The following is a 14,469-nucleotide window of genomic DNA, read 5'->3' as shown; positions in this document are numbered from 1 at the left end:
GTCTCTGCTTGTGACTTGGGTCTCTCTTAGCCAGAGGGTGCAGAGGCAGCACCTGGGGGCTTGAGGCTGTTCCACTGCAGCAGGACTGTGCTCTGCGATCACCTTGTCAGAGCAGGGAGGCGATGGGAAATGGTTGCTGCTTTCCTTCCTTCTTTTTTTCTTTCTTGTGGGATGCAGCCAGGAGAGATCAAGGGAGCAAGCTTGCAGAGGGGAAGCTCAGTTGCTCTACAATTTCCACTCCTAGAGACTCTGGCCGAGCGTGGGGGAGCTCTGCCCTGGGGGCTCTTGCAGAAGGGGGACCTGATGCATTCCCAGCGCTGGGCTGCTCAGTGGGCAGCGCTGGCAGCTTGCAGCCCTTCCACGAGGAGGTTGGGCTCCGCAGGCTGGAGAAACAAAGGAACGTTTTCCACTTTCTTCCTCTCTTTCATTAGCCAGGCAGAGACTGATTCAATTAGGTGCAAAACAAAATGCCAGGAAAAGGATGTTTGCTATACTGAGTGGTGCTGCTGTCGCAAACCTGCTTGTCTATCTCTTGCAGCCTTTTGTTCTGCTTCTTCCACAGATAAAGTGATTCAGAGCTTCTGACATGCTGCTCTGAGAGCGGGAAGTCCCCAGGGTTAGCAGGAGAGAAGCGAGGAGCAGGGTGGTTTGGCAGGAGAGAGGCTTCCCTGAGCTAAATCCTGTGAGCTGGTGACAGTCCTTGGCGCCTGTTGCCTTCGGCTGGCATCGCGAGTGCCGGCTGGGTCTTGGGATCAGGCCTTTTGTAACAATGAGGTTTTTTAAGACAATGATGAACCTGCGTACTAGCTGGAAAAGAGCTGCTTTTGTGCACTGCGAATGGACAGGCTGCTGTCCTGGATGGGTCCTGGTGTAGCAGGAGCCAGGTCGTCCCAGGTGAGGTCTCATGGCTGAGCTGGTCTGCACCCTGGATCTTCTCTGGAGGACAAAATGTGTCCCAGCAGGGACAGGCTCTCTGCCACACCACTGTGGCCCTGATGTGCCTCTGGTGGCTCCCAGTAGCTGGCTTGCAGCTCTGGGAGGAAAGACAAAGAGCAGGAGCCCAGATGATGCGGGGCTGGTGTCCCCTCTGTGCTCAGGAGCTCCCCTCTCAGGCGTAGTGATCCCTTTTGGGTTTGCTCCAGGAGCTGCGATCTCCAGCTCCTCCTTTTGACCCTCTCCCTGGGTCTGCAGAAGGGACACACTCCCAGCTTACGTGGAGAAGTCTGGCTGGAGCTGCCTTGGCCTCTCGCCCTTGGGGCAGTGGCTGCCGAAGGTGTCAGCAGTGTCCTGTGCCCCTTCCCAAGAAACTGGGCTGAAGCAGGAGCAAGCATCCGGCTTTCCCAGCCCTTGGTAGGTCCCAGATGAGTGACAAGCAGGGACAACGCACAGAGCTCTCTGTCTCCAGCGGCTCCTTCCCGGTGTCACCTCGCTGCGTTGCTGCAGTTTAACCAGGGGCCAGCACTACCTGTTTTTTCATCTTTTTACCCAAGGCTGATCTCTCCCCTCTCTTCCAATCCCCCTGTTGAACCCTCAGTGACCTGGGCTGTGATCTTCAGGCTCTGAGGCTCATTGCTATGTTTCATCTTGCTTTTATCCTGTGGATTTGGCTTAAAAATATAGAAGGATTGGCAGGCTGGCCATCCATATGGGAGAGTAGCGAGCGTGCTGTAGCGAAGCACGGCTTTGTGCTTGGAAAAGTGCAGGCTGTGAAATGGCAAACGGCGCGTTTGGCCTCATGGGGGATTTGGAGCAGGTTGAGCAATGCTGCTCATTTGAGCAACTCAAAACTGGTATTGTTGTGTAAGGGGGAAGAGTTGGGTTTTTTTAAAAAAAAAAAAAAAGAAAATTAAGATCTGCCCTTATGAAAAATCTCACTTCTTCAAATCCATCTGTTCTGGCAGCCCTTTGGCACGTCTGTGTGCAGCATTGACCTTGTAATCCTAGACTACTTGGAAAAAGAATAGATGCTCTGCTGGGCAGGACTAGGTCCTGAAATGGCGATATCTGATACAAATCCCCGTTCAGCTCTGTCGTTCCAAACCTGAAGCTTCAGCTCCTGCAGGGTGTTTTCCTTTCCCAGCACATCTGTGGGGCCACTGTCACCCCCTGCTAGCAGGCAGGAGGGACACGGGGGCATCTTCAGTGGCATCCCTGGACCCTGTTGCCAAAACCAGACTTGCTGCTGCTGCAGAGGATGAGAGAAATTGGGGGCCAGAGATCTTCATCGTGGCTTGGGACGTGGGGGAATTGGGACCAGCGGAGAGGCTTGGGCAGCTGGGTGTGGGCTGCCCCTGCCATTGCTGCTGGGATGGGAAGGGAAATGATGCTGGGAAGACGCCGCTCTCGCCTCTCCTGAGACTGCTCCGCTGGTGGCACGGTTGTACCCAGACGTAACATCAAAGCCATCCAAGCCCAGTGAGACCAGTATGTGTGTGGCCTCTGAGTTAGAGCCAGCTGCTCCTCCAGCTAAGTCACGTAGACCTTGACATGGGTGGCAGAGTGGGGAGCTGAATGCAGGGGTCCTAAATTCCGTGCCAAGGCTCTAATTGTGGGGCTCCCCTTGCTTACACCTTGCTGGATGGGTGCTTTGGTACCACCTGGTACCGCGAGGACTTGCTGAGTGGTGACTCTGCCAAGTGCTTGCCTGTGCTGCTCTGCACTTCGGTTTCCTTGTTGGTGTTAGGACTAATGCCCAGAGCTGGAAGAGCCTGGCGAGAGGCTGAGCAGATGAGAGGAGCAGCCCGGGCTCCAGCGAAATCCACAGGGGGCACCCGGCCTTCCCGCCATCTGTTCCCCAGCTTGCAGACTGCAGAGGGACTGGCTCGTGGAGGATAGGTCAGAAATCTCCGTTAGATGCTCCGAGAGAGCCCCACAACACGGGACAGAGACGTTGGCAGCCACCTGGCACGTAACTGGGAAGCACCAGTGAGCTGTTGCTGTGTGTCAGTGGGAGAGGTGGGTGTCAGCGTGGCTGTTTCGTGCCTCTTCCCCCTGAGGAGCTGCTGGGGATGCTCTGCTGAGTGTGACTGGAGGCTCTTTTGGCGCGGTGAGTAGGGGAGGTTCTGCCAAAAGGCATGTGCCCAGCCTGGGACCTGCTCCGCAGGGCTGCGTGCCCGCTGTTCGTTGGGCTTCCTCAGCACCTAGTCACAGCCCTTGAGCTCTGGAGGGACTGAAGCTCTCCTGCAGGAGCTTGGGCTGTCTGGATGCAGCCCTGGAAGCTCAGCTCTGTTTCCCCCACCCTCCCTTGTTCAGGGTGTTGTGCAGAGGGACTGGCTGCAGAGCTGCTATTGCCTCCTGCGCGTCACCAGCCAAGGAGCCGGCTCCAAGGGGCACGCGGAGAGGGGAGTGCCTCTGATCCTGTCACTGGGGTGGTGTTAGCCCCGGGCTGGGTTGCTCCTGGGAGCCTGGACACCGGCCGCTCTGTTCGGGAGTGGAGAAGGAAGATGGGAATGGTCTGCCTACTGCTCCTTGCTCTGGTTTTCTGCTGTTGCAACAACCTTGCAAAGCAGAGGAGTGTCGAAGGCTGATCCGACTGCACCTTGGAAAGAAGAAACCAGATTTATCACTTCCTCTTCTGATCTTTACTCCCAGCTTTGCAACAGCTCAAGGCTGGATTTCTGCCATAGTCGCAGAGACGGGACATTCCCTCTTTTCTTCCCTGTCTCATGGATTGTGCTGATCTACTGTCCCTTCCCCAAGCGTGGGCCTCATCTGCCCTCGAATCTGCTGAGTGTTTCTCCCTGGCCTAGCCCCGCTCAGTAACTGTCTGTCTGACTCTGCAGGACTGGGAGATTCTTGTCCTGGAGAAGCTAAAGTGGGACCTGGTCTCGGTGATAGCAAATGATTTCTTGGCTCACATCCTCCATCACCTCCCGCTGCCTAAGGACAAGATGGAGCTGGTGAAGAAACACGCACAGACCTTTATCGCCCTGTGTGCCACAGGTGGGTGCCTGCTCCCACTTAGGCAGGGCTTAAGTCAGGCTTGCTGGGTAACACGGGGCTGGTCTCCACCGCCCTGGCTTTCTGGGGAGCTGAATGCTGTCATTCAAATCTGAGCGTTTTGCTGCTCAATGATATGTTTTCTATCCCTGACAAAGTGGGATAACGGTCCTGGGGGCTCTTGGTGGGTGCCTGAAAGATGCCAGGGAAGAGCAAAGCCGCCATGGCAGCCCTCTTGCCGCACAGGCTGTGGGAGGGCGTCCAGGGTAAAGCCAGGGTCAAATCTGAGCTTTTATCAGTCTCGCTCTGAGTCACTAGAGCAACCTCGTCTTCAAGACTTTTGGTGAAACAGACCCAGAAAAAGAGCTTGGTGAAGCTTGCTGCTCTCGCGCTCAGCCTGTTTCCCATTGCCTCATTCACGTTAAGCTGGAGAGACCCCTCTGTCTGGCCCTCTCTAGTTTTCCAGGTAAAACCCAGTCTTGAGAACTTACCACCCACATCCTTGCTAATGGCTTCTTCTTTTTGCCCCTTGTCTCCCCATCCTGGCTCTAGACTACACTTTTGCCATGTACCCCCCCTCCATGATTGCGACAGGCAGCATCGGAGCGGCGATCCACGGCCTGACGGTCTCCGTGAACGATTTCACCGGCGAGGCCATCACCGAGGTGCTGGCCGGCATCACTGGCACGGAGGTGGTGAGTGCTCGCGGGGGGAGAGCAAAGCGGTTTTGCTGCTGGATCCGATCTAAACCCTTCCTGCTGCTCGTTCTTCTTAGAGGGAGAGGAGATCAGGCTGTTCGTAACGATGCTGACCTTGGTGTGAGGAGGGCCTAGAGACGAGTGAGCGTCTCTGAACGCAGCACCCTCGGTCCGTCCCGCGGCCACGGTTGGCTCCTGGCCCGTGAGCGCGGGCTGTGCGGAGCGGGGCGAGCTCGGGAGCCTTTGAACAGCAGCACAAAGGGCAGCGTCTGTTCCCTGCGCGGGCAGGTGTTGGGGGGATCGGGTTGACAGGGTGGGATGGGGCAGAGGGAGAAGCCGGGCTCGGCATCTGCTAACCTGCGCCGGTGTCTGGTTGCAGGTGCCCAGACTGGGGTGGGAAGGGGGTTGGGGGCACGAAGCATTTCCGGACACTTTGGGGACATCAGGATGGGGAGGGGGGGGGTCTGCCTGCCTGCCTCTGAACGGGGACGGGGGGACCCTCTCAGGCTCCCCGTTTCCAGGTCCCTCCTGCTGCAGCAAAGTAATTGGGAGCCTTTTTTTCTGCCAGGGGCCCCTTTTGATCTTTTCTTCTGCCCGAGCGCTAATGCCGGCAGCCGGGCGCGGGGTTAGTTACAGTCCCCTGACAGCAGCGCCGGGACTTGGAAGAGGTGCCGGGGCTGCAGCGGGTGGGAGGCTGCGACAAGGCTTTGTCCAGGCAGGGAGGGGACAGGGCAGGAGGACGTCCTGATCTATTTGTGCGGCTTTAATTTTTTTTGTTTGTTTGCCGGATCCTTTTTAAAGAGAGAATCAGTGCAGCCAGCTGCTCTCAAGCTGCTGCGGTGAATGGGGCAGGGGCTGAAACCTGCTCTGGGCTGGGGCTGGTGGAGGGAACAGGTGGGAAGCAGAGAGGGCCCCGCCGAGGGAGGGGAGGCGAAATGGAGCCCAGCTCACCTCTGCCACCCTCCAGCCCGCTCCCCTCCCTCCTCAGCATGGAGAGGGCATCTGCTCTGCGCCACAGCCCCGTCCCAGGCAGGCCCAGGGCAGCTCCTGGAGCAGAAGGAAGCGCTGGGGATGCGTCCGCAGCGTTGTGGGGCTCCCGGGGGAAGCACCCAGGCTCGGCCTCCCGTGTCTGCGGTGTTGATGCTTCTCCCTGAACCTGGTCTCGCACCGTCCCCAGACTGTGACTCAGTTTCCACTTCGGCTCCGCACTGGGGGAGTGATCCCGGGGGGGTTCCATGGGGACAGAGGGGGACGATGGCGCAGGGCTGTGCCAGCTCCACAGCCAGCAGGAGCCGCGCTGCTGCGCTGAGGCTGGCTCGTTGCTGGCTGTGCCAGCGCTTCAGGTGCGATTTGGGGCTGCTCCAGCCCGGTCCTCGTCCCTCACGGAGCAGAACCAGACCCGCTGGCTGAGCCAGAGCCCCACGGCACAGCTGCCTTGCAGAGTAGGGGACACGCAGGCTTGGGCAAGCCAAGCTGCCTCCTGAGCAGCCCCCACAAACCCCCGAGCCTTCGCCACGCAGCGAAAGAGCCTGGCTGCCTGTGGCCAAGCTGCCTTTTAGCATCTCTGCCGGAATTGCCAACGGAAAACGTGGTTGCGGAGAGCCGGGCGATGGGCTGGCCGTGGCAGGAGGCCCTGCAGCGAGCTCGTTTCCCCGGGGCTGCGGGCTGGAGGCTGCACTGACGGGAAGCCTCATGGGGAAGGGGAGGTGGGCGTTGCTATTTTCGCTCGCCACATCCTCTGACAGTTTCTAAGAACCGGCGGCGGATTCCTGGTAAGAGATTTCGGTGTGTGACCATATCCAGCGAGCACCGCAGCGTCCAGCTCCGGCCGTGAGGTGTGAAATGCCACCGCTTACCCCTTGGTGAGAGCCGGGGCGCGGTGTAGGAGCCGGGCTGGGGCACACCCGATGCCTCCCGGGGCTCTCAGTGTGTCGTGGTGCTCTGGTGTCGAAGTAGAGGAGTTTCCTTCTCTGGTTAGAGCTAGTGTGGGGAGAAAATGCAGCGAGGTTTGCTTTTATTACAAGTGATACGCCGCTGCTTGCAGTCCCCTGCGCCTTCCTGTCTGTGGGGCTGGTGTGTCCCCCAGCGCTGGGTTCCCTGGGCCCCGGGGAGGTGTGGGTGACTCAGGCGGGGCTCCCCGGGGGGAGATCAGGAGGGTAAAAGCCTTGCAAGAAGCTATGTAGCTGCAGCATCGTTCCCGTAATGACCCAGCGTCGATGGCGCGTAGCGTTGTAAGGAGCACATGCCTGGGTCTGGGAGAACCGGGTCCAGCTGCCTCGGAGATCCCTGAAGCGATGGAGCGTGTGTCAGCCAGGGATTCGCCGTGGGCAGGGGTGGGAGGAAGCAGCTGAATGTTTGCTGGCTGAACAGGAGCCAGCAGTGTGCCCAGGTGGCCACGAAGGCCAATGGTATCCTGGCTTGTATCAGCCATAGCGTGGCCAGCAGGGACAGGGAAGGGATCTCACCCCTGTGCTCGGCACTGGTGAGGCCGCCCCTCAATGAGTGGGTTCAGTTTTGGGCCCCTCACTCCAAAAAGGCCATTGAATGACTCGAGCGTGTCCAGAGAAGGGCAACGGAGCTGGTGCAGGGTCTGGAGCACAGGTCTGATGGGGAGCGGCTGAGGGAACTGGGGGGGTTTGGTCTGGAGAAGAGGAGGCTGAGGGGAGACCTCATGGCCCTCTGCAACTCCCTGAAAGGAGGGTGCAGAGAGGGGGGATGAGTCTCTTGAGCCAAGGAACCAGCGGCAGGACAAGAGGGAATGGCCTCAAGCTGCGCCAGGGCAGGGTCAGACTGGCTCTTAGGAAGGATTTCTTTGCAGAAGGGGTTGTTGGGCGTTGGAATGGGCTGCCCAGGGCAGGGGGGGAGTCCCCATCCCTGGAGGGGTTGAAGAGTCGGGTTGACCCAGCGCTGAGGAATCTGGTGGAGTTGGGAATGGTCATGGTGAGGTTCATGGTAGGGCTGGAGGAGCTTCAAGGGCTTTTCCAACCCAGCTGATTCTGGGATTCTGCGAAGCGGAGCCATGCGCAGAGACCGCAGAGAGGCAGGACCAGGCCGAGCTTGGGGAGACTTGGGATGTAGGGCCTGGGGGGGGCCTCCACAGCCTCCCCCTGTGCTGCTGCAGGCCAGGCATCGCTCGTGGCTCTGGGAATGTCGGTTGTAAAGGCTGACACCAGCCTGCACAGAGCTGCTCTGCCCTGCTCTGCCCTCTCGGGCGGCGGCGGCAGCTGACTGCCGTGATGCTGGAATCACACGCTGCAGCCAGGCACGAGCCCGGATGCTTTGGGAAGCTGATGGGCACAACGTTTACTCCTTTGTCAAGCGGGGAGGTGGGGAGAAGACAACCAGAGCGTAGGGCTTCTTCTGGGGAGGGGCCTACAGCATAGACAAGCTGGAGATGCCCCTTGTCGGAGAAAGGCTTCTTTGTCTTGTGTGTTGGGGTGCTCCAGGGGCCAGAGATGGAGCCCAGCAGCTGCTCAGAGCTATTTATAAGGCTCCCACCTCCAAGCAGCAGAGAACTGAGGCCTCTTGTCTCGCTCCCTCTCCCGCAGGACTGCCTGAAAGCCTGTCAGGAGCAGATTGAGGCAGCCTTAGCCGAGGGCCTGAAACAGGCGTCCCAAACCCAACGGGAATACAGGGCCACCAAGACTGCTGCTTACCCGGCCAACCAGCCCACCAGCACGCCTACAGACGTCACGGATGTCAACCTGTGACCAGCCTCCCCTTCCCGAGAGCCGCCCAGCCCCGCCGCAGCAGGACCTCGCCCTGGACACCCCAAAGGTCGCTGCATCCCCCCTACCCATCTGTCGGCCCCCTCCATCCGACGCCTGCTGAGGATTTGTTCCACTCACTGGGAGCGTGAAGCGAGATCCAAGCTCGTCTGTCGGGGCTCGACGCTGCTCGTCGGCTTCTGCTGGTGGCAGGGGTGAAGCGACCGTTTTCGTGGTGCCAGGGCACAAGAATCGCTGGGGAGGGGGAGCAGGACCCAAAATGAAGTTGTAAAATGTTTCTCAGTTTGTGTTCCTCGTAGCCTGGCTGGCTGCTGTTCGCTCTCTCCTCGGGGGGGTGTTTACTGTGACAATTTCCAGCCCCACACGGGCCACCAGCCGCGGGTAGCGAGGCTCTTACCCTGCCTACATGACCAAAATCCTTCTAACCCAACGGGGGTGCGACGGGCCCGTGCGGCTCACGAGGGAGAACCCGCTGTCCGGGAGGAGGGGGCAGGTGCTTGTCAGCCCCTTGGTCCCAATTGCTTTGTGCCAGATTGCTGGGGCTCCTGGGGGGGTGGCGTGGCTGCTTCTGCTTGGAGGGGAAACATGTGGCTTGGTTCTTGTTGCCGTTAGATTTGGGATTTGTGGGGTTTTTGCCTTGCTTGGGGGGGGAACGTGCTCCCTGTCTGCGTGGACAGAAGTCCTCGTCTCAGGGAGCCGCCTTGTGGGCAAGGTTTGGGCACGATCCCCTTGGTTTTCCGCTGCCCCACTGAGGCTGCTTAATTTATTGTTAATTGCTGGAAAATGAGGAGGACTTCGCAGTTCCTTGGTGTGGGGCCTGGACGCTGGTCTCCTCTCCTGAAAGAGTGCCTTCACCCTTCGTCCCCTTCCCCTGCTCCCTGGGCAATGGGAGACTCACTTGGAAGCTGGTTGGGGTTTTTTTTAGGTAGCTTAGACATCAGACTAGGTTTTAAGAAATCCATTCGAATGTGCTGCTACAGTCTGAAATGCATCTTCACTCCTCCAGGGGCGGGATCGCGGATCGCAGCCGGACGGGGCAGCGTTGCCTGTGTCCACGTGGGTCCCACTTGTTTCCTTCTAGGGTGGAAAATCTGCTGCGCACTTGAGTTCAAAAGCGATTATTGCATTTTTTGTATTGTTGTTGTTGATCCTGTCTGTTAGTTTTTATAAAAAGTGTTTAAAAAAAAAATAATGCTGCTTTTCTAAGAGAAAAACCATTAAATAGTATAATTGTATTAACCAGAAGAAGCCAGACTCTGCAGGGATGGGAGGCAGACTGTTGCTGCTTGGTGACCTCCAGACACATGGATCTGTGGCTGCTGTCCTCCCGTGGGGGATGTGGAAAAGGAGGTAGAAATCTTCCTTTTTGGGTGCCACTAGAAACAAAAGTCTTATCAGGTAGAAAAAGATGGGGCTGCTGTTCTTCCACTAGCCTGATTTGTCAAGAAGAGCCATTTGCCGCTGACTCCTGCTAGCAGGAGGGCGGGGGGGGGTGGGGGGTGGGGGGGGCGTGCAGAGCCTGTCTGTACAAAATGAGAAATTTTTTTTTATATATAAATGAGTTTTAATTTAAGAGTAAACTGGTTTTGGTGTTCACATGCGCGAGTCCCGCTGCTGGGAGAATCAGAGAACCGTATGATGTTGCAATAAAGTATTTTAAACGAGTACGAGCGCCTCAGGGGTGTTTCCCTTCACGATCCGCTCCTGCCTGCGCCCCAAATCGCTCTGGGGTGGGACCCCATCAGCTGGGGGCTCCCCTCGGGCAGCGCCCAGAGGCTCCAGCCCTGAGTTTCCTGGGGCTGCAAGAGCAGGATGAAACGGGGAGCGGGCAGGCAGGACCCCGCCAGCCCCAGAGAGGTGGAGGGGAGAGGCTGCAGCGGCCGAGGGGCAGCTCACGGATGCAGTGGGTGAACGTGGAACCCACCACCTTCCTGCTCACGCCCCCGGCAGCTTTGAAGCCTCCCCCTCGCCGAGGGAGCGGTGTGAGCCCGGGCTATCTCTCGCTCTCATCAGCTTCTGGCTTCTTTAAAGAAAGGAGATAAAATCAGGAAGCCAAGGAAAAAGGCGCTGTGGCAGCTTCGCGTGGCTTCTGCTCCCGCCGCGGGAGAAGGTGCTGACGCTGGGTAGAGGCGGAGACACGAAGCCGGAGGCCACAGGAGGCTGCGGGGGCTCTTTGCGGAAGGGCAAGGCCAGGTACCCGCCACACCCCGACCCTGCAGCGTCGCAGCGGCACCGAGTCCCCGGGGGGAGGCGGGAGGACAAGGCCCCGCTGGGTTTTCCAGCGGAGGTGGCACCTGGGCATGGGGCAGGTTGCCCCAAGGCCAGGCCCATGGCCACGAGGGCCGGCGGCTTTGCCAGCTTCATGGAGTAGAGCTAAAGCCAGGGAGAAAAATGAATGTTTCAGGAAAATCCCTGGGGAAAGGAGACGGCTGCCAATTTGGAGGCAGGAAGGAGGGTCCAGGGAGAGGGATGGGGGGAATCAAATGCTGCCCCAGCAAGGAGAGGGGCTCACTGGAGGTTCCCTCCCCCCCCCCCCCCCCCCCCCCCTCCCTGGGGCTTCCCCCGCTGCTCCCCGCACTGCTGGGCTGTTCCTGCCCTCGCCTCTGGCCACAGTCACACCCCTCGTGGTGGCCCAGCTGCCGGCCAGCAGCAGCCACGATGTGGCAGCTCCGCAGCCAGCTCCTGCCTGAGGACAACCCAGCCCTGGGGGAAACCCTCAAGCACCAACAGGAGCTGCTTTTTTTTCCCCCCTCCCCCCCCCCGCCAAGTGGTTCTGGGCTCTGGGGAACACTCTGGGGGTCCCAGCCCTGTCCCCCCACCACACTCCCTTTGCCCAACCGCACCGAGGCTGCTCGGGGCAGAGCGCAGGGAGGAAAGGGGGGTGCAGAGGGGTCCCTCCTCGCTTTGCAATTTGGGGACAGCAGCGCAGGCTGGATGTACAGCTCTGCGAGGAGCCGGGGGAGGTGGCTTTGCTCTGCCACCTGCTGGGGACAGCACGAGGTGGGGTGGGGACAGGGCAGGACCGCGCAGGGATGGGAGACGGGTTTTATTTTCCAATACAGGAACAAGCCAAACCCTCCCGGGTGCTGGTGGCAGCAGGTTCCCGGGTGGGACAGGGGCGGCCCTGCCCTGGGACGAGCAGTCCAGCCCCCAGTGCCCACCCGGAGCAGCAGGATCCTGCCCGGATGCTCCCGCACAGCTTCGCTCACACACCGGGCTCCCAGCGGCACCCAACAGCACCCCAGTAGCAGGTCAGGCTGCAGGTTTTTCCTGCCTCTCCCCAACTCACTCCATGGCCGCGGGCGGCTGCCCCTCCACATCCCGCGTCTTGGAGTTCAGCAGCTCCCTCCGGATCTCGGGCGAGATCTGCGGGTGGCTGTGGAACTTGAGCAGCTCGAGCAAAGCCTCCTTCTGCTCCGAGGAGAGGTCCTCCTTGTAGCGCTGGGCTAAGGCCAGGAAGCTCTGGTGCCACAGCACGGGCAGGACCCGCTGGTCCGTGCGGAAGGCCAGGAAGTGGAAGACGAGGGCATCCACCACGCGGAAGGGCAGGGCGTATTTCTTGTCGATGAGCAGCCGGAGGAAGATGCTGTTGGCGCCGCTGTACTGCATCTCGGCGATCTTCAGCATGGCCGCGCTGCGGGGCCCGAGGGAGCACCGAGGTGAGGGCAGGAGCCCAGACAAAGGTAAACCCAGCACTGAGCCTTGAATCTCAAGCCCGTGAGGAGTTGAGCCAACCCCCCTCCCCACCTCAGAGGTGCTGGAGAGGCTGAGGGACAGACCCCAGGTGTTGCGCCGGGGTCCCTGCAGCCTCCCAGGGCGTTACCTGGAGTGGAGGACGGGGATGGAGCACTTGGTGAGGATGCTGCCGATGATGATGGCCTCCCGCAGCGTGCAGGTCCCTGACTCGCAGAGGGGGATGAGGATCCCTGCGGAGGGGGAAGTCAGGCACCGCCCGTGTTCGTCGCAGCGGGCAGAACCCCATGACTAAGCCCCTTCTATCCCAGGACCCGTCTGACCCAGGAAATAACAGCTCCTCCAACGGCTGCCATTACAGGGGTTGGAGCATCTCCCTGCCATGAACTAGCCCCAAACCACCTCAGGTTGCCAGACAAGACTGAGATCAGACCCAAGACAGTTCATAAACTGACACCAACCTCCAAAAGAACCCAAATACCTGCCAGCACCGGCCTAAGCCTACAACACTCATCACCCGTCCGCCCTGAACACTGCACCAGGGGCCTCTGGGGGTTTGGAACCTGCCTCGTCCACCGAGGGGGACTCCCTGCATCTTTCACGTCTTCTCCTCCCCTCTGAGCCCTTGACGCCATGCAGGGGACAGTGTCCTGTCACACTGGGCAGTGGTGTGCAACACATGGCCCTGCTGAGCTTCCCAGGGGGGAGAGGCTCCCAGGTAGGAACAGCAGCCCTGCAGGGAGTCCCTACCTTTGAACCAGGCTGCTGGCTTGAACAGAGCCTTCTTCAAAGCCATGTAGAGGTGAAAATTGAGGCGCTTGTACTCAGCAATGTCATCCCTGACCCGCGGCAGCAGCACCAGGTTGTAGAACCGCTGGGCCATCCTCTCTTTCAGGTTGGATGAAAATATCCTGGGAAAAGCAAAGCACAAAGGGAGGTGTGGAGAAAAGAAGCCAAGCCCGGAACAGGCTGGTATTTTGTAAATTTGGTTCCAGTTCTGGGGTTTTTTTGCTTTTTCTTTCCCTATCAGCAGCTCCCAGAGACAATCTTACCTGGTGGCTTGGTACATGGCAGCTGCTGTCCATGTCTCTGGCTCTGTGATGTAGAGGATCTGCTCCCAGTTGGACAAGGCAGGAATGATTTTAAATGCCTTGGGGAGTTTTCCACTCCTGTATTTGGACAGCACCTTAAAAGATATATACAGGCCAGGCTGTGACACGTGGGCACTGACAGCAGGGCTGCGGGACTTGTCTCATGAGAAAGCTGTCCCCTCCCTTCGCATCTCTGGCAAGAAAGGACCATCCCAGGACCATCCTGAGCACAGTGCTCAGGAGATTGTCACTCAGGAACCCTCTGGGCCCTTAAGTGGCTGATCCTACACCAACTGCAGATAATCCCCAGAAGTGCCTGCACAGAGAGCGGAGAGGAACAGCCTCTCTGAGGGAAAGTGGGCACAGAGGCAGCGGCTGCAGGACCCCAGGGCAGAGCAGCTTTGGCCTCACCTCTCTGACGCCCCTGTAGACCTCCAGGACGCGGGGGTCGAGCTGGGGCATGGGGCAGCCCGATATCTCGGACAGCGCCGTCTCCACCTCCGTCTGCTTCTCCGTGATCTTCTCCATGATGATGTCCGCCAGCGTGCGCCTGGGGCCAGCGCAGGAGGGCTGCGAGTCAGGGGCTGTGCTGGGAATCAGCAGCCCCTGCCCGGTCCCTTCTCCCACCGCGTCCTCACCTCAGTGGCGGGTTCTTGTTCATGAACATCTCGATGGCTTTCTCATCCTCGGGGTCCACCACCACCTCCCCGCCGTACTCCCCGCTCCGTCCTGCTGCCGCCGCCTTTTCCAGCGAGGGCCACTCCTCGTCATCCTCCGAGTCTGAGCCGGGGCCGCGCACCGCCGGGCCTGCGGGACAGCGGCGCTGGCTGAGCCCGGGGCCTCACACCCGGGACTCCCGGGGGCGGGTGACCGGGGGCGGGTGACCGGGGGCTCACCCAGCGCCGTGCTGCGCTGCTTGGGGGCGGCGGGCGCGCCGGGGCCGTGCTCGGCCTCCAGCTCCTCCTGCTGCCGCCGCGCCTGCTCCAGGATACGCCGCGACAGCCGCGCGTCCACGTAGCCCTCCCCGCCGCCGCATTCCTCCTCCTCCTCGGCCCCACCGCGCCGCTTCCCCCGAGCCGTGGGCCGCGGGGCCGCGTCCTGCAGGATCTGCTCGGCCAGCGGCAACATGGCGCCGGGGCCGGAGCCCCGCGCCCGCCGGGCCTTGGGCATGGGGGCACGGCCGGGAGCCGTTGCCGGCCTGAGGCGGGGGAAGGACCGGGACCGGGACCGGGACCGGGACCGGGAGCGCCGTCCGCTCCGCCACGGGCCGCGCGTGCGCCTTGGCCCCGCCCCTTCCGGCGGCGGATTCGCGCCGTCACT

General features: G+C 60.2%; 2 protein-coding genes across 5 annotated transcripts in view; one reads left to right on the top strand and one right to left on the bottom strand.

Annotated features, from left to right (window-relative positions):
- Window positions 1-9,842, top strand: part of CCND3 (cyclin D3) — a 48,731-nt gene extending 38,889 nt beyond the window's left edge. For 3 of the 4 annotated variants that reach the window (XM_074893563.1, XM_074893564.1, XM_074893565.1), the window contains exons 3-5: window positions 3,783-3,942; window positions 4,492-4,634; window positions 8,186-9,839. In XM_074893563.1, the coding sequence (XP_074749664.1) occupies window positions 3,783-3,942; window positions 4,492-4,634; window positions 8,186-8,347 (465 nt within the window). In that variant the 3' untranslated portion in view covers window positions 8,348-9,839. Of the gene's footprint in view, window positions 1-3,782; window positions 3,943-4,491; window positions 4,635-8,185 lie in introns of all 4 variants that reach the window. The other variant, XM_074893562.1, reaches the window with a different exon arrangement.
- Window positions 9,843-9,874: 32 nt separating this feature from the next.
- On the bottom strand, window positions 9,875-14,439 carry BYSL (bystin like). Its single transcript, XM_074893558.1, has 8 exons — window positions 14,046-14,439; window positions 13,788-13,956; window positions 13,561-13,699; window positions 13,111-13,244; window positions 12,809-12,969; window positions 12,189-12,291; window positions 11,655-11,999; window positions 9,875-10,738 (listed from the first exon to the last, which is right to left on the bottom strand). Exons 1-8 carry the CDS (start codon window positions 14,317-14,319, stop codon window positions 10,726-10,728), a joined length of 1,338 nt encoding a protein of 445 aa, XP_074749659.1. The 5' UTR covers window positions 14,320-14,439; the 3' UTR covers window positions 9,875-10,725.
- Window positions 14,440-14,469: the final 30 nt, after the last annotated feature.

This window comes from Strix uralensis, chromosome 24 (assembly GCF_047716275.1).
Source record: "Strix uralensis isolate ZFMK-TIS-50842 chromosome 24, bStrUra1, whole genome shotgun sequence".
In the NCBI taxonomy this organism is placed as follows: Eukaryota; Metazoa; Chordata; class Aves; order Strigiformes; family Strigidae; genus Strix; species Strix uralensis.
This window is presented reverse-complemented; position numbering and strand designations above follow the sequence as displayed.

What these genes read in the sequence shown, in the direction of transcription:
- BYSL (XM_074893558.1), bottom strand. Translation starts at nt 14,319, where the DNA reads ATGCCCAAGGCCCGGCGGGCGCGGGGCTCCGGCCCCGGCGCCATGTTG. An exon ending in GCAGCGCAGCACGGCGCTGG is followed by an intron (nt 13,957 to 14,045) that starts GTGAGCCCCCGG and finishes GCTGTCCCGCAG; the next exon opens with GCCCGGCGGTGCGCGGCCCC. An exon ending in AACAAGAACCCGCCACTGAG is followed by an intron (nt 13,700 to 13,787) that starts GTGAGGACGCGG and finishes CGCTGGCCCCAG; the next exon opens with GCGCACGCTGGCGGACATCA.